At 47.5% G+C, this 26,067-nt stretch overlaps 1 protein-coding gene across 6 annotated transcripts in view; it reads left to right on the top strand.

Moving 5' to 3' along the window:
* LOC140905753 (uncharacterized) overlaps positions 1-26,067 on the top strand; it is a 172,666-nt gene that overhangs the window by 10,512 nt on the left and 136,087 nt on the right. For 2 of the 6 annotated variants that reach the window (XM_078851235.1, XM_078851231.1), the window contains exons 2-4: positions 8,858-8,944; positions 14,599-14,964; positions 21,991-22,122. In XM_078851235.1, coding sequence (XP_078707361.1) covers positions 22,026-22,122 — 97 coding nt within the window. In that variant the 5' untranslated portion in view covers positions 8,858-8,944; positions 14,599-14,964; positions 21,991-22,025. Of the gene's footprint in view, positions 1-8,548; positions 8,776-8,857; positions 8,945-13,584; positions 14,965-21,990; positions 22,123-26,067 lie in introns of those variants that run through there. The other 4 variants (XM_078851236.1, XM_078851233.1, XM_078851232.1 and 1 more) reach the window with 4 other exon arrangements.

The raw sequence follows: 26,067 nt of genomic DNA, 5'->3' as shown, positions 1-26,067 counted from the left end.
ATATTCAACATATTCATAAATGATCTGGAAAATGGAGTAAATAGTGAGGTGGCAAAATTTGCAGATGATACAGAATTACTCAAGATAGTTAAGTCCAAATCTGACTACAAAGAGCTACAAAGGGATCTCACAAAATTGGGTGAGTGGGCAACAAAATGGGCAACAAGATGAAATTCAATATTGATAAATGCAAAGTAATGTACACAGCAAAATATAATCCCAACTCTACATACAAAATAATGGGGTCTAAATTAGCTGTTACCTGTCAAGAAAGAGACCTTGCAGTCATTGTGGGTAGTTCTCTGAAAACATCTGCTCAATTACCAGTAGCAGTAAAAAAAAACTGTCGGAGTTTTGGGAATCATTAGGAAAAAGAAGGATAATAAGACAGAAAATATCATAGTGCCTCTATATAAACCCTGGGACACCCACATTCTGAATACTGCATGCAGACATGGTCGCCCCATCAAATATATGTATATATATTGGATTTCAAAAAGAGATGGGCAACAGAAATTATTATGGTTATGGAACAACTTCCATTTGAGGAGAGATTAAAAAAACTAGGACTTTTCCGCTTCAAAACGAGATGACTAAATAGGATATGATGGAGGTCTATACAATCATGGATGGTGTGGAAAAAACTGAATAAGGAAGTGTTATTTACTCCTTTACAGAACACAAGAACTAGGGGTCACCCAATGAAATTAATAGGCAGCTGATTTAAAACAAACTAAAGAAAGTATTTCTTCACATGCAGCCTGTGGTCCTCTTTGCCAGGGGATGTTGTGAAGGCCAAAACTATAACAGGGTTAAAAGAAGAACTAGATAAGTTCATGGAGGGTAGGTCCATCAATGGCTATTAGCCAGGATGGGCAGGAATGCAACCCCATGCTCTGGGTATCCCTAATCTCTGTTTGTCAGAAGCTGGGAGTGGGTGCCAGGGGATGAATCACTTGAAGATTGCCTATTTTGTCCATTCCCTCTGAAGTACCTGATATTGGCTACTGTTGGAGACAGGGTACTTGGCTAGATTGACCATTGGTCTGACCCCATATGGCCAGTCAGATGTTCTTATACAAAACCCAGCTGTGTCTGTCCCCCACTGTAACCCACTAGACCCCCATGATAAATGAAGTGTGTGTGTGTGGAGGGGGGGGGGGAGCTCCCTTTGATGGACATACAGACAGCCAGTTAGCTGTAAAATCCCTCTTGGTAGCTGTTCTCTGGTTGCTTTACCTGTAGCTGGCTGGGTGTCCATCAAAGGTAGCTACCCACACACACACACACACACTTCATTTATCACAACCCCATTCCCCACTACGAGCTGAGATAGAACCCAGGAGTCCTCACGTGGTCTGTCTCTCATAGATCATAGAATCATAGAATATCAGGGTTGGAAGGGACCTCAGGAGGTCATCTAGTCCAACCCCCTGCTCAAAGCAGGACTGATCCCCAATTAAATCATCCCAGCCAGGGCTTTGTCAAGCTTGACCTTAAAAACTTCTAAGGAAGGAGATTCCACCACTTCCCTAGGTAACGCATTCCAGTGTTTCACCACCCTTCTAGTGAAAAAGTTTTTCCTAATATCCAACCTAACCCTCCCCCACTGCAACTTGAGACCATTACTCCATGTCCTCTCATCTGCTACCACTGAGAAGAGTCTAGATCCATCCTCTTTGGAACCCCCTTTCAGGTAGTTGAAAGCAGCTATCAAATCCCCCTCACTCTTCTCTTCTGCAGACTAAACAATCCCAGTTCCCTCAGCCTCTCCTCATAAGCCATGTGCCCCAGCCCCCTAATCATTTTTGTTGCCCTTCACGGGACTCTCTCCAATTTTTCCACATCCTTCTTGTAGTGTGGGGCCCAAAACTGGACACAGTACTCCAGATGAGGCCTCACCTCCACAGAGTTAGTAACAAAGTAAGAATATGCATTACAATTTTAAACCTAACCAGTGTCCCTTAAGTGACTGGCCACAAGATGTCAGAACATGTTAGAATATATTAGTAGTAGAGCTGAGTGGGTTTAATATTTTTTTAATGTTCTTTATTCTATATAGGAATTAGATAGTGCTCCTTTCAGCTAATTGCAACACTATCTGCCAAAAATCTAGTTTTCAGGTGCCTAAATAGCCCCTGGAATTATGCTTAAAGTTGCCCCTCCCCACCAAAATCTGAAATGGTGCCCCTGTCCACTTCTGCAGCAGGGAATATGGATGTTTCCCCGGCTGGGTGCTGCTCTGGGGTGGAGGAAGAAGAAGCAGATGCAACGTCCTGTGCTGATGCTCACCAGAGGGGAAAAGCAGGAGCCTCCCTGAACTGCTAGGGTCTCTGATTCCCCAGCCCCTACAGTGAGAACGGCTTTGGGTTTCTAAGGGAAGGGAAATGGGAGTGAGCTCTGCCTGTTGCAGCTCTGATTGGTTACTGTATACCAGGAGGTGGACAAGTGGAGGGTGAAGCCAATCAGAGGGCCCAAATTCACATGAGGGCAGGAGCTTCTCCCGTTAAGTGTCACACCAGTTCCAGCCCTTGCCAACAGCATTTCAAAATACAGATGTGGCCTTAGCAAAGGGAATAAAGTCTTATGATGAGGCGGGGTCACCACACCACACAACCAACCCTGAGGAGGGGAGATGAACCCATAACTGACCAGAGCTAAGGGGATACCTGAGGCCACAGCGAAAATACAGAGCTCCCTGCTGGCCCCAAAACTTCCATATGAACTAGCGCTGGAAGCGAGGACACATGCTTTTTTGGAGAGGAAGGAAGTGTGATGGTGGGCCTGAAAACAGGGGATTAAATTCCCCATCAGCCTCATCCACATTGCACTTGACTTTCCCCTGGCAACCAAAGTCCTACCCGGCTTCTGGCATGCCAAGTGAGTCCAGTGGTCAACTTCTCAAAGCTTCCATCCATGGAGGTTTGGCCTATTATAGAGCCTTGCGACTGCCATGAGTATTCACATACATGTGCAGCCTCCTTTGTGCATAACTGACTTCCTCACACTCATGATGTTGGGATGTCCTTATCCTACAGGACAGTATATTAATGGTCTCAACTTATGATCATCTATGTCAATTTGTGTCCAATGGAAGATTGTGATTATGCATCTTTGGATGTTCCTATCCTAAACTATCCAAAAGCTGGTATAAGTACATATTCCTGGAGTTGCCTATTACAATTTTATACAAAACTCCCCTAAACATAATATTCCCAATTCCCCGGTAACTCAGGGTCACTGTTGGGTAGCTCACTTCAGCTACCCAAAGCCTTATATATCTGCTCAAGCTAAATATCTTACATGATGTAGGTCTGTAGGTTACTTGTGTTGCTGCTACATAAAATACCTGAAAGCTAGGTCTATGGGCTACAGCCTGTAAAAAGAAAGAAAGAAAGAACGAAAGAAAGAAAGAAAAGGACTTGATAAAGGAACCCTTTGGCTCACCACTCTCTGGAGTAAGAGCCATGACTTGGGACAGATTTTCAGGACTCTGAGGTTTTACTTCTGAGTTATTGTCTGAAAAAGTCAGCCCCTATAAGGAGGACGATTGGATAAACAAGTGTACAGAGTCTCTGCAACAGGGCCTGGAAGAGAAACAAGAAAGGGCAGACCAGGGCAGATCACCACAGACACAAGAGGGTGGACAGGGCCAGACAACCACCTACAAGGGGGGGTTCACTAGACACAGTGTCAGTTCCATCACCAACACTCACAATCTCACCGACAATGTTACTGGTAAATCATAGAATCATAGAATATCAGAGTTCAAAGGGACCTCAGGAGGTCATCTAGTCTAACCCCCTGCCGAAAGTAGGACCAATCGCCAACTAAATCATCCCAGCCAGGGCTTTGTCAAGCCTGACCTTAAAAATATCTAAGGAAGGAGATTCCACCACCTCCCTAGGTAACGCATTCCAGTGTTTCACCACCCTCCTAGTGAAAAAGTTTTTCCTAATATCCAATCTAAACCTCACACACTGCAACTTGAGACCATTACTCCTTGTTCTGTCATCAGCTACCACTGAGAAGAGTCTAGATCCATCCTCTTTGGAACCCCCTTTCAGGTAGTTGAAAGCAGCTATCAAATCCCCCCTCATTCTTCTCTTCCGCAGACTAAACAATCCCAGTTCCCTCAGCCTCTCCTCATAACTCATGTGTTCCAGTCCCCTAATCATTTTTGTTGCCCTCCGCTGGACTCTTTCCAATTTTTCCACATCCTTCTTGTAGTGTGGGGCCCAAATCTGGACATAGTACTCCAGATGAGGCCTCACCAATGTTGAATAGAGGGGAACGATCACGTCCCTCAATCTGCTGGCTATGCCCCTACTTATACATCCCAAAAAGGCCATTGGCCTTTTTGGCAACAAGGGCACACTGTTGACTCATATCCAGCTTCTCGTCCACTGTCACCCCTAGGTCCTTTTCTGCAGAACTGCGGATAAATCAATAAACTCTTCTGGGAATATGGCTGTGAAATAGAAATCAAGTCAATCATTAAGCACCTTTTCTGCAGCATATCTAAAAGAGAAGGATGTGAGCAACACCTGTGAGACTCCTAGTGAGGAAGTGTACAGAGGTAAACCTGAAAATAAAACTAAAGATAAAAGACACAATAATGTCTTTCAAAGCCAGTAATTCTGTACATTGCCTGCTGTTTGCAGCTGCCAGCAGGGCAATGTCTCTCCACTCCCTTCCAGGAACTCTGTGATTTGGAGTTCAAACTCCTGATTTATTGAGATACAATTATTTAGATACGCTCATGAAATTATTTACTATTCATCTAGTCCAAAGGTAAGAAATCTGCTGTGGAATGGGTCCTGTCCTTGGGCCAGTGCTCCAGCTCAGTATGAGACCAAAGGTTACCTGTTCCCTAACAACTCCTCAGCTGCCCTATATCTCTGGCTTTGGTGGAGAGAGACATGGCTGGAGGATACAGAAGGGTCCTGCTATAGGTGGGATGACGTGTGGTGTGGGGGAGACAGAGAGACCCTGGTAAGCGCGTAGGATATTGGGAGGGATATAGATCACCCAGGCATGGAGGTGGACATGGGCGGGATTCAGACAGTCCTTGGCTTGTGAGGGGATGTGGACACAGAGTCATGTTCTCCACACACAGAACTCACCTGACAGAAAACACAAAAATCAAGGAAATTAAAATTCACGACACCGAAATGGACATACCCTCGACTCTTCCACCAAAGGCGCAGACTTTACTGCTCCACCAACCACTGTGGATCCCTGAGCACACACCACAGCCGTAACTCTGTTCTCCTCGCCCCTTTCATCTGCACAAACCTTTGCCAAACTGCGCCCGGCCAACACTCTGAGTCAGGGATGTTTGCTGTAGTTGTCTGCAGTGGGTAGTTTTTTAAAGGAGATGGAAGGCTGGGATTTCTAGTGAGTCAGAACTAAGGTTATGGTTTGTAATCTGTGACATATGGTAAAGTGGAGGGAGATGTTTCTCCAGGACCTGCCAACAGCAACTCCGGGCCCTGCAGCAGAACAGTCTATGGGCTGCCATATACTCACAAGAGGCGCCCGCATGGATGCAGTCCTCCTGACATTTGGGCAGTGCCGCACCTGTGCTAGCCAGTGCCCAGCGAGCTGCTGGCTGCCGTTCTGCTCTCTTCTGATACGGCCGGGGCTTCCACATGCCCACCTGGTAGTGTTGCCAACTGTCTAATCGCACAAACTCAAAGACCCTTTCCCCGCCCCTTCCCTGAGGCTAGGCCCCTTTCTTGCCCCTTTTCCAAGCCCCCCCCCCACACACTCACTCAATTCTCCCTCCCTCCATTGCTCACCCCCCCACACTCACTTTCATGAGGCTGGGGCAGGGGCTTTGGGTGCAGGAGAGGGGGCAGGGGGCAGGCTCTGGGAGGCAGGTTTGGTGCTGGCTCTGGGCTGTGGCAGGGGGTAGGTGTGCCGGAGGGGGTCAGGGGCTCAGTGCTTAACTCAGGTGGCTCCTGAAAGTGACTGGCACACCCCTCTCACAGCAGTTCCTAGGCAGCGGGGACAGGGGGTCTCCACGCACACTGCCTATAGGCACCAGCCAATGGGAGCTGCAGAGTCAGTACTCAGGGTGGGGGCAGTGCACAGAGGCCCCCCCCACCCCGGGGCTGCAGGGACATGTCCTGCCACCGGCTGCTTCCGGGAGTGGAGTACAGCAAGGGCAGGCAGGAAGCCTGCTTTAGCCTGGCTGCACTGCCGGCGGCAACAGTGGTGGCCAGGAGTCCGCAGGCCTTTTATACCACCCAGGCCCCTGGGCAATTGCCCCTGTTGCCTGCCCCATCAGCAGGCCTGTGTTTCTCTGTGGGTGTGGGAGCAGCGGTTATCAAGGAAAATGGCTTAACTTTTCATTTCTTTGCTTTTACATATTTGAGTCAGGTATGTTAAGCAGTGGCCACCTTAATTGTTTCCTGAGAATGTTGTTTGTGTATTAATTTGCTAGGTTTTAGTCAGTGGTTAATCTGGGTGGTTTGGGTTGGAGCTGTATCACAGAGCTGCACTTGCTGACAGAAGATATTTTCCGTTCGCAGCTGTACATAAAATCTTTGTCGAAAGATCAAATTTAACAGAAAACCAGTGATGCTGTGTGACGTTATCTGATTAAAATATCACCATATAGATCATTGCAGCCACCACTATTGTACAGTTGCAAGATTGTCAAGTAAGGTGTCTATAAAAAGGTTGTAATTTGCTCGTTATGATTGTGCTATTTTTATGCATGTTTCATTTTTGTATTTGAAGTTGTGAGTATTGGCTATGTACTTGTATTTCAATGCGTTTGATTCTGAGTAGTACCAGTGAAGCATTTGGCCAGCTTATTGAGAAGGGGCTATTCAAATTAAGTGGCTCATCAAGAAATATTTAACTGACAGTGAACCTTGGGACATGCTAAACCACATCCGATGAGCCTTCCTGGGAACGTTCAAAGTAGCAAGTGAATAATGGTGTCTGCCTGTAAAGAACTGAGTCAGGCAAGGACATGTGTCTTGCCCATGTGACTCCAGGCTCCATCTTGCTGCTGTAGTTTTCCACAGAACAAAGGGGTGTCCTTCCACAGGGCAGAGGATATAAAAGGCCCTGGAAATCCCTCCGTTATGTCTTCAATCCTGCTTCTGACCTCTGGAGGAACTTTGCTATAAACTGAAGCTCTGAACAAAGGACTGAATGACCCAGCCAAGCTGGCATGTAATCCAGAGTACGGATTTGAGCGAGCAGTTTATTCCACCACTGCTACAAGCCTGAACCAAGAACTTTGCAATTGTTGTATATGTTTGATTTCTCTAACCAATTTTAACTCTCATCTATGTTTCTTTCTTTTTATGAATAAACCTTTAGATTTTAGATACTAAAGGATATTGGCAACAGCGTGATTTTTGGTAAGATCTAATTTGTATATTGAGCTGTGTTGTGTGGCAGGTCCTTTGGGATCAGGAAGACGCGGTCCGGCCGACATATGAGCAGCGCTGCACCTGCGCTGGTTGGTGCCCAGCGAGCAGCCGGCTGCACTGCTGGGTGTGCTCTTCTGGCACAGACATGACTTTGACATTCCCGCCCGGTAGGGTTGCCAACTTTCTAATCATGCAAACCCAAAGACCTTGCCCTGCCCCTTCCCTGAGGCCATGCCCCTGTCCCTCCTCTTCTCCGAGGCCCCACCCCCTGCTCACTCTATCCCCTCTCTATCACTCACTCTCCCCCACCCTCACTCACTTTCACTAGGCTGGGGCAGGGGGTTGGGGTGCAGGAAGTGGGTGCGGGTGCAGGATCTGGGTGGGAGTTTGGGTGCAAGGTGCTGGTTCCTGGCTGGGGCAGGGGGTTGGGTTGAAGGAGGGGATGAGGTGGGTGGCACTTACCTCGGGCGGCTCCTGAAAGTGACTGGCACACCCCACAGGCAGCGCCTCCTAGGCGGGGGAGCCAGAGGGTCTCTGCACGCCACTGCCCACAGGCACCACCCCCGCAGTTCGCATTGGCTGCAGTTCCTGGCCAATGGGAGCTGTGGAGTCAGTGCTGGGGGTGGGGGAAGCATGTGGAGACCTCTTCCCCCCTCCCCCGGGGCCGCAGGGACAGGGTCTGCCGCTTCTGGGAGCAGTGCAGAGCGAGGGAGGGCAGGAAGCCTGCCTAAGCCTGCTGTGCTGCCAGCGGCGGTGGCTGGGGGACCCCGGGCCCTTTTAAATCACGTGGGCCCCTGGGCAATTGGCCCCTTTGACCCTCCGCCCCCCGTCAGCGTGCCTGAACTTGGGACAGTGAGATCCACAGATTAATTATGAGTAGTATGCAGAAAGTATTTTTTATCATTTTAATCTGTAGCTTTGTATTACATTGAGTGTTCCTTTGTTCTACCGTAATGACTATCGGGACATTTATCTGTTAGACTGTCACACTGCAAGGTGGGAATCTGAGTCAACGGATACTGCCTGACGCACTCTCAGGCGGTCTTTAATTATGTTTTCATGCTCTTGAATTCATATTAATGCTGGTTCCCCCTCCCTTGTAATAAAATTTTTCTTTTGTTATACACAGGTGCAGCGGCTGCGAGTGGGGAAGTATTCTCTCCTAAAGGCATCCAGAGTTTTCCCAAATTAGTGGGTTAGGGGGTCGAGCAGGTTCTGTTCTGCAATGTTAAGAGTGACTCCTAAATATTGTGCTTGGCCTTGTTGCTGCTGACACCACACAGCAGAAGGTGTCAGCAGTTACATACCTGCTATCCGTATAAGCGACTGAAGGGAAACGAAAAACTCTGATAAGAGAATAGTTTGGTTTAAGGACTGGGTGAGTTGGAGCTGTGGTATGCGCCGATGATTCCCAATTGTTGAGTCACTTCTATTGTTGATTTCTTTGTGTTTATTTGTAGGCCGAGGTTTTGGAAACTGTGTTTCGCCATTTGCACGGAGCGCACAGCTTCAGACTGGGTGTGCGCCTTCAGGAGACAGGTGTCCAGGTAAGGAAAAATTATGATGCCTTGCTTTCTCAGGTGTGCCATTGACCGGTGAGGATCCTGGAGAGAACACGGGGTGCTGCTGACAGGCCAAAAGGTGGTACCTTGTACTGATAGTGATCTGTGACCAAAGTAAATTTCAGAAACCACCTGTGGGCAGGATGTATCATAAAGTGAAAATAAACATCTTGCGGGTCGAGGGCTGAAACCAGTCTTCCTCCTCCAGCACCGCTATTATTGTTAAAGTGACCATCCTGAATCTTTGCTTCCTCGCAAACTTGTTTAGTTGTTGGTTGACACCCCCTGCTTTTCTTTTGTGTTAAAAAATAGTGGGAGTAAAAACCCTTCCCCCATGTTGTACAGAGACAGATTCCACTGCCCCCAATTGGAGGAGATGAACTACCTCTTGGCATAACAAGTGTTTGTGAGGGGGTCCCTGAAGAGGGATGGGGACGTGGAGTGGATAGAGGGTATAGACAGGAAAGCGAAGGTGTAGCTCAATTGAATTACTTCTAGGGCCCATTTATCTGTGGTAATAGCTGCCCGGTTGATGTAGAAAGGGAGCAAATGGTCTCCACAGAGCTGGATGATTAGCATATGCACTGGAATGGATGAGAGATCATCTAGACCCTCGACCAAGACTTCTGTCAAGGTTCCTTCCCCACTCTGAACTCTAGGGTACAGATGTGGGGACCTGCATGAAAGACCCCCTAAGCTTATTCTTACCAGCTTAGGTTAAAAACTTCCCCAAGGTACAAACTTTGCTTTGTCCTTGAACCGTATGTTGCCACCACCAAGCATCTTAAACAAAGACCAGGGAAATAGCCCACTTGGAGATGTCTTTGCCCCAAAATATCCCCCCAAACCCTACACCCCCTTTCCTGGGGAAGGCTTGATAAGAATCCTCACCAATTGGTACAGGTGAACACAGACCAGGAATGGATATTCCTGTCCGTGTGTCTTTTGGTAACTTAAGGTGTTGCCAAGAGGGATTCTCTATGTTTGGAATCGGATTACCCTGTAAGGTATTTACCATCCTGATTTTACAGAGGTGATTCTTTTACCTTTTCTTTAATTAACATTCTTCTTTTAAGAACCTGATTGCTTTTTCATTGTTCTTAAGATCCAAGGGTTTGGGTCTGTGTTCACCTGTACAAATTGGTGAGGATTCTTATCAAGCCTTCCCCAGGAAAGGGGGTGTAAGGCTTGGGGGGATATTTTGGGGGAAGGCGTCTCCAAGTGGGCTCTTTCCCTGGTCTTTGTTTAAGATGCTTGGTGGTGGCAGCATACGGTTCAAGGACAAAGCAAAGTTTGTACCTTGGGGAAGTTTTTAACCTAAGCTGGTAAGAATAAGCTTAGGGGGTCTTTCATGCAGGTCCCCACATCTGTCATCTGCTACCACTGAGAAGAGTCTAGATCCATCCTCTTTGGAACCTCCTTTCAGGTAGTTGAAAGCAGCTATCAAATCCCCCCTCATTCTTCTCTTCCGCAAACTAAACAATCCCAGTTCCCTCAGCCTCTCCTCATAACTCATGTGTTCCAGTCCCCTAATAATTTTTGTTGTCCTCCGCTGGACGTTTTCCAATTTTTCCACATCCTTCTTGTAGTGTGGGGGTCCAAAACTGGACACAGTACTTCAGATGAGACCTCACCAAAGATGACCCAGGAGTGATCACTGGCCTAGTAGGTTCCAGGATATCTCCTATTATGGGTTATAAACTACATAGTTACAAGGCCTCTAGGACCAATGGGTAACTAAACTCCCATTATCTTCTGATAAACTGAGGTTCCTTCTTTTGGACCTTTGATAATTATTCATTTGACCATTACTTTGTGTTACCATGGACTTGAGCCCCAGGACGCACAACACACTGCTTCAGCTGAACTTGGACTTGTCCTTAGAGCTAGGTGAGTTGGGGTGTAGCTTTGGCTGCTCCACACCAGAAGCCTCATCTCCAGCTTACTTTTTTCCAATTTTCTCTCTAAGTCCCATCTTTCATGGGTGAGGGCCAGATGTGTCTCAGTTAAGGAATGCATCTGGTCTCTCCGTTCCTGGGTGGCCTTTTTCTTTACCACTTCTACATTTAACATCAAGGCCCATGGGTTAGGATGATCAAAAATAGCTCAGCTTTGTTCTATTTGTATGAAACCTGCTTCATGCCCCTTAATATACTTGAACACAAAAACCGCTAGAGCCATATTCAAACTCACCCTGGCATGGTCTGCTGGGAACTTGGCCAGATCCATTTCTCTTCCAGGTTTTCTTCTGGGGCATTAATAAAGAAGTTAAATAATGTAGGGCCAAGAACGACCTGTGCGGGATCCCACTGTAAGAGGCCTGCTTGATGACAATTCCCCACTTACACTTTCATTGTGAAATTTATCAATTAGCCATTTTTTAATCTATTTAGTGTGTCATGTTCATTTTATATCAGTCTAGTTTTTTAATCAAGCTGGTGTACGGTACCAAGTAAAACACTTCACAGAAGTCTAAGTATATTGCATCAGTGCTATTACCTTTATCAACCAAACTTGTAATCTCAAAAAAAAAGATATCAAATTAGTTTGACAGGATCTGTTTCCCATGAACCCAGGTTGATTTGCATGAATTACATCACCCGTCTCTAGTTCTTTATTTAGTGAATCTTTATGATCTTTCCTAGGAAAGACGTCTGTTCCTTGTCTTGACAGCTAGCAACTCATTGCCTTTTAGACTTTGGCACACTATGTGATGGATTAGAGAAGGGTGATGTAATTCATGCAAATCAACCAGGGTTCCTGTGAAATAGATCCTGTCAAACTACCTGCCGGGCTGGTAACCCCTTACCTATTACCTGGTTTTATGTGCTTCATACAATTCCTTATAGTCTCCAAAAGAATTGACTTTTGGTCCCCCCTGCAGAGGAGGGGAACGGCAGTCTTTCCCTCTCCAAACTGGACCTAAAGAGGGTACCGTTACTACAATTAATACCTATAAGTCATAATTCAAATCACAAATCTCCCTTTAACGCGTGTATATCTTAACCAAGGCTAATTTCCTTCTTGTGGAATTACAAATAGCAAAACAACCCGTCAATAATAGATTACTATTGCCCCACAAGAATTAATCACAGAGTTGGTCCAGCAAGATCAAATCAGAAGGAATATAGTAAACAGGCGAGAAACAAAAAAGAGGAACAAAAGCAAAGCAAAAGAGGAATTCTCATATTCCAAAAAGCTGCAGGGTTATCACTGTATCTGGTCTCCAACTGAGAAGTCCAAATTGTTTTTATCTCCGATTTTTCTAAGGGGAGCTGAATCCATCCTGGGCTTTTGGCCACAGGAAGGGGATCTCCCCTTGCATGCCTTGGGGTCCCCGTTTGGGTGCCTGATCTACTGATTGTGTTTTAATTATATTAATTACTAAAGAATTCTCATTTAACACTCTGTGCTTTGACTGGGTCTAGTCCCACAACCAGGTCCAGAGCTGTTGGCATTACTATTGATTTCGGAACCCTGATGTGCACACTTCAGAAAAACCTTTGGACTCTGCAATAGTTTTACTGGAACAATCAATAAAAATTCAAACCCTCCCGCCCAGCAAAGGAGGCAGAGAGAGTGTTAGTCAGTATCCTCACCATCGTCATCACCACCAGTGGTTGGCACCTCCCAAGGCATGCAGGCCAGGAGACAACTTTTGTAAAGGGTTATGCTGATGCTCGCTATGCTTAGTGCATAGTCTGTAGGGGTTGCAGCCCCTTTTCCTTAGCTGTATTTCCGCACCCTACTGATGTCGGGATGCCCTTCTCCCATAGCTTATTAGGCCTTTTACCTCAAGCTTATTTATGTCAATTAGTTACTGTGACATTCTTGTGGTTGGACATCTGCTGGTGTTCCTAACCTAAAATATATAACGCTGATTTCAGCTGGCATCTTGTGGTAACCTGGCAGCAGTTTAGTCAGACTTGGCGATTACAGCATTCTGTCTTGGGCTATCTTGGGCCATTGCTACCTTATGATAACTTATGATATAGGGTCACTTACTGGTTAGTTGCTTATGCTAAGGCTTTTGGGGCCCTATGCCTTGATTAGCTTAGCTAAACTATTGTCTTCCAGCCCTTGAGGCTGGTAGGCTCATTGCATTAGTGCCTTAACTTATCCCTAGACCTTACCTAGCAAATACCTACACCTATAGGCTACAAGTCCCCCTCCCCCTCCCACCACCACCTTGATAGGATAAAGACCCCATCACATAAACTCAGATCAGTGATTGACTGTCTGGGACAAATAGTTGCGTGGGAGTATTCTAGTACCTGATACAACTTTGTTGTAACTGCAGGCCACATAATTATTCGGTTCTTTGTATTGTGTTACTGCATCTTGAGGGATTATCTGGAATTGAGTGGTGCTTTGTGTTGATTGGTTACCACCTGAGCTGCAATGGGATTGGGAGCACATATAATTTGGGAAAAAGAAAAGGAGGACTTGTGGCACCTTAGAGACTAAGCAATTTATTTGAGCATAAGCTTTCATGAGCTACAGCTCACTTCATTGGATGCATTCAGTGGAAAATACAGCATCCAATGAAGTGAGCTGTAGCTCACAAAAGCTTATGCTCAAATAAATTGGTTAGTCTCTAAGGTGCCACAAGTCCTCCTTTTCTTTTTGCATACACACTGTAACAAGAGTGATCACTTAAGATGAGCTATTACCAGCAGGAGAGTGGGGGGGAAGGAAACCTTTTGTAGTGATAATCAAGGTGGGCCATTTCCAACAGTTGACAAGAATGTGTGAGGAACAGTGTGGGGGGAGGGGGGAATAGTTTTACTTTGTGTAATGACCCATCCACTCCCAGTCTTTATTCAAGCCTAAGTTAATTGTATCCAGTTTGCAAATTAATTCCAATTCAGCAGTCTCTCGCTGGAGTCCGTTTTTGAAGTTTTTTTATTGAAGAATTGTCACTTTTAGGTCTGTAATCGAGTGACCAAAGAGATGGAAGTGTTCTCCCACTGGTTTTTGAATGTTATGATTCCTGATGTCAGATTTGTGTCCATTTAGTCTTTTGCGTAGAGACTGTCCGGTGTAACCACTGTACACGGCGGAAGGGCATCGCCGGCACACGATGCCCAGCCCAGTGCAAGGGCAGCGTTTACAGACTGGCAGCCGCCAGGTGCATACTGGCACGTCCGGCCCTGCACTGACAGCGCACTCTTTCCCCCCGGGGGTGGGCCTGTGCCACCTTCCCCACACCCCCATCCAGCACCCCTGCTCCCATGCCCAGCAGCCCTCCACCCAGAGACCCCCACAGATCCCCCCACCACAACTGCACAGGGCTCCGCACAGCACCACCCCTGCCCAGCACCCCCCGCCCACAGGCCCAGGGCACGGCACCACCCCCACTGAGAACCCTGCCCAGTGCCCCCCAGCCCTGCTATGCCCAGCACCCCTCCACCCAGAGACTGTGGCAGTCTCTGCCTGAAAGCAGCACCGTGGAACCCGCATATTCCCCACTGTCATCTAATTAGGATCTGTTTTGTGCAAAGCATGCCTTGTGAGGTATCATGCTAAACGTCTTGATATGTTGAACATTAGTATCCCGTTGGACGGTATGTGCTATCATTGTACGGGAAGTTATGAAGTTTCGCTGTGTGTGTATGTTACTGAAATGTGTTGTGCAGTTAGACACACCTACAACCAGCCTTTCAGGTGCAACAAGAAGGAAGTCAGACACGCTCATGGCTCATTAAAGGGAATCCACACCCACAAGGACTGGCACAGAATTGGTGTACAGTGAAGACTTCTCAGAGGGAGCATGTAGCCAATGGCGACTGCTTGAGCCACGTCACCAGCATAGACATATCCAGCAAGCTGGAAGAAGCTATAAAAGAGGAGAAGTGACATTGTGACTTAGCCTCACTCCCCCACAGCTCAACACCTGGAAGGACGTCTGGTGGATAAAGGCTTTGGACGGGGATCCCAGGCTAGAAAGGAGGATTCCAACCTGTGTACTGAAGATCTGTAACCTGTTTGTTCCATTTATCAAGGTGAGAAACTGCTCGATTCAAATCCTGTCTTGTTTATAGAACTCAGATTGCAAATTTGAAGGAAATCCCTAACCCTAACCCTGATTGAAGGAAATAGATTTTAAGAGCCCTTTATGTCAAAAAAAAGGGCTTCATCATGTGGACGGGTGCGGGTTTACATCAATTTAATGCTGCTAAATTCGACCTAAATTCCTAGTGTAGACCAGGGCTTAGGTAACCAATGATCTGGATGCTTATTACTTATAATCACTTACAATCTTTCTGTAGGTAATAAATCTGGTTTATACTTTACCTAAACCAGTGTGTTTTGGTTGAGTGCTTGGGAAATCTGCTCAGAGTGGCAGATTGGGTAATAAACTTACACTGCTCAGGCTTCTGCCCAGGGCAAGATGGTACAGCTCTGGGATGCAAGGCTGGGGACCTGGGGGGAATTGGCTGGAGTCTCTCTATTGTTGGTTCATGAGTGGCTGGCCAAAGCATTCATGTAACTCAGTGGGGTGTGTCCCTGCCTGTGAATGTCCTATAAGTGCAGGACCTGCCAGAGGGTTGTAGCTTGTCACAGCATCACACAGCGCGAGGGAGCCCAGACTGGTGGGACAGAGGACGTAGCGACACCCCAGTTCCAGATTGCACCCCGGGGAACCCATCACAGAGATCCCTCACAGATTCCCCACCACAACTGCCCAGCACCCTGCACACCACCCCCTGCCCAGCACCTTCCACCCACAGACCCCTGTGCCCAGTGCCCCCCACAGCTCCCCCACAGCTCCCCCACTGCCCAGCTCCCCTGCAGAGCCCCACTACCACAACTGCACAGCGCCCCACACAGAGCCCCCCGCCCAGTGACCTGACACACATCGACCTCCCCCACTACCAGCCCCCCCCACCACACCCCCTATACCCAGCACCCCAAAACACACAAAGCAGGAACGTAGCCACGGGTGGGCCACAGCCCACCCGCTTAGCATCCAGCCCCAGCCCCAGCTCTGCTCCGGCCCCAGCTTGCCCCACTCTGCCTGCCCACCTGGCGCTCCAGCTGCACAGCATGGTCGGGGGCTTTCCCAGCTCTGTCCGCCTGCCTGGCCCTCCAGCCAGGGAATGGGGTCAGGGCATGGGGGCTTGTCCCATTCTGCCTGCCCGCTGCTTCTGTTAGGGAGCTGGGTGAGGGCGTGGGAGCTTACCCCGCTCCGCCTGCCCGGCACTCCCAACAGGGACCTCGGTCAGGGTGCAGGGGCTTGCGATTCCCCCCATCCTGACCCTGCTCCCTGGCTGCAGCAATGGGCGGTGATGGAGGGGGTAGGGCAGAGCAGGTAGGGACACCCATTTTTCTGGGGCACCCCAATTGGGGGCGCCCGTTAGGAGGCTTATTCCTTCACCCACTCACTTCCCTGGTCCTTCTCGTATGAACAGAGAGCAGCAATCCCCGAAGTCCAAAGGTGCAAACAATTCGATGTTTATTAGGGTGAACTTCCAGCAAGCATGATTCCAGTTTCCTTCCTCAGTGTCCCCCTTCCCAGCTCTGGCAACACAGAGCCTTACCTGTGTCCCTGTTCCCATTTCCCGCTTTAGCCAAACATGATTCCAATTTCCCCACCCCCATTCCCTGTTCCCATTTCCGCCCCCTCACTTCCTGACTGACTGCAGACTATACAGTAAAACTTGAGTTCCGCTTAGCTATACCTTAACCAATCATTTTACTGAAATGTAACTAACCAATCCTAACATATTGTAACATGATTATGTAACCAATTAGATCCCACCACCTTAATTAGTTTACACCCAGCAAAATTAATTATACAGCAGACAGGAACAATCCCAAAACCAGACAGAGATTATACGGACAAACAATAGGGAAATGGGGACTACACTGACAGAACAACACAGAAATGCATCCGATGAAGTGAGCTGTAGCTCACGAAAGTTTATGCTCAAATAAATTGGTTAGTCTCTAAGGTGCCACAAGTCCTCCTTTTCATTTTGCGAATACAGTTATATATATAGTTGAGTTATACTAAAATCTTTAAACTGAGCAGAGGAAGTCCATAAAACAGGAAGGCAAACCAATCTTGGCTCCATTAAACCAACCAAGCTTTAAGGCCAAGTGGTAACTCATTTGGAATGCTTTCAAAACTGATTGCGAGACTCAAGATAACACATTTTCAAATTGTGACCACCATAAACTCAATGCTAATGTTTAATACACATTAGAGATGCAACTCGCTCTCAGAGCTTGGGTTAGACAAATAAATTTCAGTCAGAGCCTGAGGTTCCTCTTGAAATAGAAGGCAAACAGCATTTGATTGGTAAAATTTCACTCTGTCTCTTTGGAGTTAGTTCTGCTAGTGTGGAACAGGGGTAATCAGGATAAATCTAGAAAGAGGCATTTCAAGACTGGAACACATACACAGGTAATCTAATGTTGAAGTGATGTGAAAATTATGAGAGGTTATTCTTGTCTCTCTCGTCACTCACAGCATGAGCAGCAGGTTGTGAACAGGAAGGTGAAATGGAGATTACCTGTCACTCGTTCACTCACACACACACACAGGCAAGAGCAGTGGCAAAGAAGGTGTGAGGGAAATGGAGGTACAGAAAGTAGGCCTTTAATGCAGTTTAAACCTGAGTTCATTTGAAAGGCAGAATGAAAGGCAGAAGTCTAGTAATGCTCTAACACCCTTCTGTCCCCTGCAGGTAAAATAACACAAGGCGCAGTTTAAAGCAGATAGCACATAAAAAGGTGAAATTATAAGCATTTGGATAACAACTAACTTTAACTAGTAGGCTTGAGGAATGGTTAAATCAGCCTTAAAGCATAAGCATACAACAGTATTGGTGCAGAAATACAGTGCTAGTTACAGAAGTGACGCACTGGAATGGGTTCCCTAGGGAGGGGGTGGAATCTCCTTCCTTAGAGGTTTGTAAGGTCAGGCTTGACAAAGCCCTGCCTGGGATGATTTAGTTGGGCGTTGGTCCTGCTTTGAGCAGGGGGTTGGACTAGATGACCTCCTGAGGGCCCTTCCAACCCGGATATTCTAGGATTCTAACAGCATTTTAGGTGCTACTGCAAAACCGATATCTCTCAGTTCTAAGAACCTGTTCTTGTTTGCTAGCATGGAAAGGATTTTAGATTTCTAAGATACTTACAGCAGTAAGTTTTCTGGTTCCTTGGCCTTATTCACAGTTTGTCTTTCAGTTATTTGGAACAGAATATTTGGCAATATTCCCATGGAAGTTAAGTTAGACTTCTTTTTGCCTCGAAAGGATTCCACCAGTACTAGAGCCTGGCATTACAGAACTCAGGAATTTGGTCCAAGTGGTTAATTACATAGGAAATCATTATAGTTCTCTCCCCATGGAACTTCTGGCCTCCCTTCAGAGCCCAGAGCTTGCCTATGGGTTTGTTGAGGGGAAAAATATCATCTGGCTAAAGTGGAGACAACAGCAGGTTGTGCTGAAAGGGGAACTGTTGGGCTGGAGGCAGGTTACTAGCAGAGTTCCTCAAGGATCAGTACTGGGAATAAGCTATTACCAGCAGGACAGTGGGGTGGGAGGAGGTATTGTTTCATATTCTCTGTGTGTATATAAAGTCTGCTGCAGTTTCCACGGTATGCATCCGATGAAGTGAGCTGTAGCTCACGAAAGCTCATGCTCAAATAAATTGGTTAGTCTCTAAGGTGCCACAAGTCCTCCTTTTCTTTTTGCGAATACAGACTAACACGGCTGTTACTCTGAATACTGGGAAAATGTTTATTTAGAACTCTCATTAATGACCCTGGCCCAAAAAGAAGGAGTTTGCTAATGAAATGTGTGGATGATACAATTTGGAATGCCTCATTGCTACAGAGGAAGATAAAAATATCATACAGGAAAAATCAGATAACCTGGAGGACTGCAGTAATAGAAATGGGATGAAATTCAATAGTACAAAGTGCAAGGCTGTGCATTTAGGGGTTACTAATAAGAATTTCTGCTATAAGCTGGGGGCCCATCAGCTGGAAATGATGAAGGTAAAGTCCCGTCTGTATTCGTAAATCCCAGGATGACCAGGAGTCACCAATGTGATGTGGCCGTGAAAGAGGCAAATGTGATCCTAGGATGTATCAGGCAAGGTATTTCCTGTAGAGAAAGAGAAGTATTAATGCCATTGTACAAGGCACAGGTGAGACCTCAGCTGGAATCCTGTGTGCAAGTCTGGACACCCATGCTTAAGAAATATGAATTCAAACTGGGACAGGTGCAGAGAAGGGCTGCTAGGATCATCACAGGAAAGGAGGGCCTATCTTACTAGAGAAGACTAAAAGCACTTTGCTTGTTTCGCCTCGGGTAATGAAGGCTGAGTGGGGTTAGGATTGCTCTCTAGAAATACATCAGCAGGGTAAGCACCAGGGAGGGAGCAGAACTATTTAAACTAAATGACAATGTTGGTACAAGAACAAATGGCCATGAGTATATTCATGCTGGAAATTAGAAGGAGGTTGCTAACCACCAGAGGAGTGAGGTTGTAGAACAGCCTCCCATTAGGAGTAATGAGCTAGTTTTAAGAAGGAGCTTGGTAAATTTATGAACAGGACAATATGACAGGCTGCCTACTGTATCAGAGGACTGGACTCAACCCGGGAGGTCCCTTCCAGTCCTATGTTAGCTTATATACGAGTATTAAGAAGTACAATTAGTTGATACTATTAAGCTATGGTTTGTTCTAGGAACAATAGGACAATTATATTTCCATCCTGCTAAATATAAATCAGTGACAATTCCTAATACTAGACAAATAATTTCCTACATCATTTGAAATCTCTCAGCTACAATTGTGGGGTACGGCATTTTGGAAAGAGGGCACAGCTGTCCCGTGCGCATGCTAGGAGTATGGCTTACGTAGTGCGCAGCTACTAGTGTGCGTCAACTCAGTGCCAACGTACCCCCATGTGGACAAGGCCTGAGTTCATACATTCGCTGAGATTAAACTTTAAAACAACCCTCTGTAGGGCACATATCAAGAGGAGGCTGGTGTGATGGATTCTGGGGTAAACGTGTAACAGGAAGACAGTTGGTGGGTGGCTTGCGGTTCTGTAAGTGTAGGTAAGAGACATGAAATGGAGCCGTTCCCTTTAACTCTCCTCTGGGAATGGTCTCGGAGAGGGAGATTTCCTTATGCTATATCTATTGGCAGATGTTCCTGCTCTATTCCACGGTGCAAGGCCTGCAAGCAGTGGTGAGTTGGAGCCAGTTCACACCGGTTCACTAGAACCAGTTGTTAAATTTAGAAGCCCTTTTAGAACCGGTTGTTCCGCGGGGGAGAACCAGTTCTAACAGGGCTTCTAAATTTAACCGGCCAAGAGTGGCACCTTAGGCGCCGACTCCATGGGTGCTCCAGCCCTGGAGCATCCACAGGGAAAATTTGGTGGGTGCAGAGCACCCACCGGCAGCTCCCCACCCCCCCCCCCAACCCCAGCTCACCTCCGCTCTGCCTCCGCCCCTGAACACGCCGCCCTGCTCTGCTTGTCCGCCCCCCCTCCCCCAGGCTACCCGGGAATCAGCCGTTCGCGTGGGAAGCCAGGGGGGTGCAAGGAGGGCCACCCACACCGCAGCAGGTAACCCGGGGTGGGGGGGGTGCAGGGGAACCGCTCCCCGCCCCAGCTCACCTCCGCCACCCTCGGCCTGAGCGGGAAGCCACCGCCTGCTTCTCAGCCCTCCCCAGCTTCCCGCCGAAGAGCTGATTCACGGGAAGCCAGGGCTGGGGTGCGAAGAAGCAGAGCGGGGCGGTGGGTTCGGGGGAGGAGGCGGAACGGAGGTGAGCTGGGGCCGGGCGTGGGGTGGGGAGCTCCTGGTGGGTGCTCTGCACCCACCAAATTCTCCCCGTGGGTGCTCCAGCCCTGGAGCACCCAGGGAGTCGGTGCCTAAGGCACCACTTTTGATGTGATCAGTGGGGGGAGCGGCCGCTCCCCCTGCTCCCCCCCAGCTATGCTCCCCCACCCCTAGGAGCCAGAGGGACCTGCTGGATGCTTCCTGGGAGCTGCCCCAGGTAAGCACCGCCGGGACTCCCCACCTCACCCCCCGGCAGGTGCCTCTGGCTCTTAGGGGCGGGGTGGGCACCCACTACGGTGGCCCACAAGACCCTCCTGCCCGGTTCTAGGGGCAGTCAGGGAACGAGGGAGGGGGATGGATGGGGCAGGGGTCCTGGGGGGCGGGGCGTCAAGGAACGTGTGGGGGGGTTGGACGGGGCAGGAGTCCCGGGAGGCGGGGGTGGGCAACAACCCCCTCGTGGGGTGAGGAGGGAACCCGTTGTTAAGATTTTGGCAGCTCATCACTGCCTGCAAGGTGTATGGTTTTATTTAGAGGGAAGCTCTGGCTTGTGTTCAGTAAGAGCTGTTGCCAGTGTTGTCTTAGCCATTGGGCAGCAGGAATTTATGGCTTCCTGGGCTGCAGCTTAGCCCCCTATCAGGACATAAATTGCATCAAATTATAATTATTTCCCATTCTTGCTAAAAGGAACAATTCTTTTGAAATGTAAAACTGAGAATTCATAATCTGAGGCGAGAAAAGGGAGAGGTAAATCTGTGAGTGACTTTCTTCCTCTCCTGTCCCCTGTGGAGACTAGAAGATCCGTCTTTCTTTCACAGCTCTGTCTTTTCCAAAAGACCGAATAACAGACAGACTCAAGGCACGGTTTTGTAGGCACAGGACTCGGTTTTCTGGCTAGGAGAAAGTTCAGAGAGAGGTTACTTCGGCCAGGTTGAAAACTCAAGGCCTTTGGTTCAGTTTTACTATTCAATTTCTAACCCAACATTTCATGTTAACGTCTTATTACAAATTGCATATTCATGAGTTGACCCCAACATCCAGAAGCAGGTGCTGAGGCCCAAATATGTTGCACCTGTGCAAGTGTTACTGAGATGATACCGGCTCACTCTCAGAAATTTCCTTTCCAGGGCAATGTTCAGAAAAAGCTCTGAAGACTGAAGCCAGTGACTCGATTCTAAATCTGCTCCCCAGAAACTTAAGTGTAACCCCAGTTCTTTCTTGCAGGTCAGACAGAGGAGAGAGCATCTGGGTGTGGAACAATGGCCGGATCAGATGACACCATTGCGATGCCGGCTCTGGGCCGCCCTTTCCAGCTGGGGATGCTGTACGACTGCCGCAGTGACTCCCTCATCCCAGGTAATTGTCACCCGGGGGGAGCCCGGGGCCCAACTTAGCGTTTCAGAAAAAAGAAGCATTTGGCACCTGTTTCTTTTAGGAACATTTGGGTTTGGGATTTGAGTTGGGGAAAAAACAAAGGGCATCCAAACCTGCCCGGGTACTGTCCTGCTGACCCTCCTTACAGCACTGGCTGCACTAGGAGAAAGGAGAAACTTTCCATCCACTCCCCTGCCACTGCGATATCTCTGCAGCCCCACCCGCATGGCAGTCGGCCTAGGAAAGGGGGACAGTGCCCCCGAGCTGGCTCATCCCCCCATTTCCACATGGGACAGGTGAGGTCCTGGTGAGAAGGGTCCTCTCTACACACAGATCTTCGGGGCATGAGGGGACCCATTAGAAGGAAACACTTCAGCTATTCACACGCATCACTGTGACCCATATGAACTGTCCCCCGCTCCCGGAAAAGGCCTGGCATCGCTGTGGACAGCTCAGTGAAAACACCCACTCTGTGTCCAGTGGCAGGCCAAGCCGTGAACAGGGTGCTCGGGTGCCCGAGGAACAGCATGGAAAATGCCACCAGACCTATTCCAATGGCATTATATAAATCAACGGGCCACGCTCCCCTGGAATGTGTGCTCCGTGCTGGCCGTCCCATCACAAAGAGGGTATCACAGAAATCGAGGCAGTTTGGACAATGATGATAAAAATGACTAGAAACCTGGGGAGAATTTCACAGGAAAAGACAAAACAAAATATTTCATATAGAGACAAGAATAAGCTGGAGGTGAAACAGGGATACAGAAGAATGAATGGGCTAGAGAAGGTAAATAGGAAAGGGCTAGAGAAGGTAAATAGGAAGTACCTATTTACTCTCTCATAGAAAGATAACAAGGGGACACTCAAAATTAAAATACAACTAGTTTAAACTCGATAAAGGAAATACATTTTAAAGCAACATAATTAGCATGAGGAACTCACCCCACCAGACATCACTGAATCATAGAAATTTAGGGCTGGAAGGGCCCTTAAGGGGACACCTAGTCCAGCTACCTGCATTGAGGCAGGAATAAGTGCACCAGGGCCATCTCTGAGAGGTATTCGTCTAACCTGTTCTTTAAAACCTACAATGATGGTATCAAGAACATAAGACCGGCCCTACTGGGTCAGACCAAAGGTCCATCAAGCCCAGTATCCTGTCCTCTGACAGTGGCCAATGGCAGGTCCCCCAAAGGGAATGAACAGACAGGTTATCATCAAGTGATCCATCCTCTGTCACCCAATCGCAACTTCTGGCAAACAGAGGCTAGGGACACCATTTTCTGCACATCCTGGCTAATAGTCACTGATGGACCTATCTTCCATGAATCTATCTAGCTCCCTTTTGAACCCCATCATAGGATTGGCCTTCACAACACCCTCTGGCAAGGAGTTCCAGAGGTTGACAATGCGCTGCGTGAAAAAATACTTTCTTGTGTTTGTTTTAAACCTGCTACCTATTAATTTCATTTGATGACCCCTTGTTCTTGTATTATGAGAAGGAGTAAATAACACTTCTTTATTTACTTTATCTATACCACTCATGATTTTTTAGACCTCTGTCATATTCCCCCTTAGTTGCCTCTTTTCCAAGCTGAAAAGTCCCAGTCTTATTAATCTCTCTCATACAGAAGCCATTCTATACCCCTAATCATTTTTGTTGCCCTTTTCTGAACCTTTTCCAATTCCAATATATCTTTTTGAGATAGGGTGACCACATCTGCACGCAGTATTCAAGGTGTGGGCGAACCATAGATTTATATAGAGGCAATAGGATATTTTGTGGCTTATTATCTATCCCTTTCTTAATTCTTCCCAGCATTCTGTTAGCTTTTTTGACTGCCGCTGCACATTAAGTGGATGTTTTCAGAGAACTATCCATGTTGTACCAATAAAATAAAAACCAGCAGGATCTTATTAAAGGGAAAAAGGCAAAATACCACATTTATTGTGAATACAGAAAGAATCATAGTAAGCAGTTAGTTATAGCTATAACATTCCATTCAATCTCATATTTAGTCACACATTCATTCATACAAACACACACCCACACCCACAGGTTCTGCAAGGTTGTTATCATAGTTACCAGCCTTAGAGTTGCTCATGCCAAGTCACTGGCCAGGTGGCCTGGACATGAGGAGGGAGCAGGGCCTTGTCAGATGCTCATCTGATGCTCCTGGAAGTTGGTTTTCAGAATCAGACCCCAAAATTCTCACTTTTTAGAGTCTATTTTTATAGGAATTTCTTCCTATGCCAGTCTATGGGAATTGCTTCATCATGCTGTTGCTGAATCAATCAGCAGATAGCACATTCCTGACGGCTCCAAGATGTTATCTTGTTCTTTGGTTCTCCCATCCTTGAGGCTGTTGGGTGGATTCCAGTCTGCCCTCCGGGGGGTCCTCTGGTTATTTCCACTTGACGCCTTCTTCAGCCGATGGACACTGGATTCTTAGGCTGGCACCTCCCTGATCATTCAGTTATTATCCACACCAAGCATCCATCCACATACATCCTCTATCTCTATTTTAATCACAATGGTTAATACAACAAAAGGGCGGGGAGTCTCTGGGTGCTGTTTCTGTTGTTAGAGTATTGCTTTGAGTCTCTCTCTCTGTGAACTGCTTTGAGAACAGACTCTGTCTTAGAATGTACTAACACAGTTAGCAGCTTGCAGGTTTCACACAGAGAGGGAGAGAAACAGCACCAAAAACCAAGAGACCTCTTAATTAGTAATTCCCCAGAGTTTCAATTCCAGGGTATCAAACTCATTTGTGATTTTAATACAGAACTTCTTTAATATGATCCAACATCCATACTGACTCCGAGATCTCTTTCTTGAGTGGTAACAGCTAATTTAGACCCCTTAATTTCATACATAGAGAATCATAGAATCATAGAATATCAGGGTTGGAAGGGACCCCAGAAGGTCATCTAGTCCAACCCCCTGCTCGAAGCAGGACCAATTCCCAGTTAAATCATCCCAGCCAGGGCTTTGTCAAGCCTGACCTTAAAAACCTCTAAGGAAGGAGATTCTACCACCTCCCTTGGTAACGCATTCCAGTGTTTCACCACCCTCTTAGTGAAAAAGTTTTTCCCAATATCCAATCTAAACCTCCCCCACTGCAACTTGAGACCATTACTCCTCGTTCTGTCATCTGCTACCATTGAAAACAGTCTAGAGCCATCCTCTTTGGAACCCCCTTTCAGGTAGTTGAAAGCAGCTATCAAATCCCCCCTCATTCTTCTCTTCTGCAGGCTAAACAATCCCAGCTCCCTCAGCCTCTCCTCATAAGTCATGTGTTCCAGACCCCTAATCATTTTTGTTGCCCTTCGCTGGACTCTCTCCAATTTATCCACATCCTTCTTGTAGTGTGGGGCCCAAAACTGGACACAGTACTCCAGATGAGGCCTCACCAATGTCGAATAGAGGGGAACGATCACGTCCCTCGATCTGCTCGCTATGCCCCTACTTATACATCCCAAAATGCCATTGGCCTTCTTGGCAACAAGGGCACACTGCTGACTCATATCCAGCTTCTCGTCCACTGTCACCCCTAGGTCCTTTTCCGCAGAACTGCTGCCTAGCCATTCGGTCCCTAGTCTGTAGCTGTGCATTGGGTTCTTCCATCCTAAGTGCAGGACCCTGCACTTATCCTTATTGAACCTCATCAGATTTCTTTTGGCCCAATCCTCCAATTTGTCTAGGTCCCTCTGTATCCTATCCCTCCCCTCCAGCGTATCTACCACTCCTCCCAGTTTAGTATCATCCGCAAATTTGCTGAGAGTGCAATTCACACCATCCTCCAGATCATTTATGAAGATATTGAACAAAACCGGCCCCAGGACCGACCCCTGGGGCACTCCACTTGATACCGGCTGCCAACTAGACATGGACCCATTGATCACTACCCGTTGAGCCCGACAATC

Source organism: Lepidochelys kempii, chromosome 2 (genome assembly GCF_965140285.1).
Source record: "Lepidochelys kempii isolate rLepKem1 chromosome 2, rLepKem1.hap1, whole genome shotgun sequence".
In the NCBI taxonomy this organism is placed as follows: Eukaryota; Metazoa; Chordata; order Testudines; family Cheloniidae; genus Lepidochelys; species Lepidochelys kempii.
This window is presented reverse-complemented; position numbering and strand designations above follow the sequence as displayed.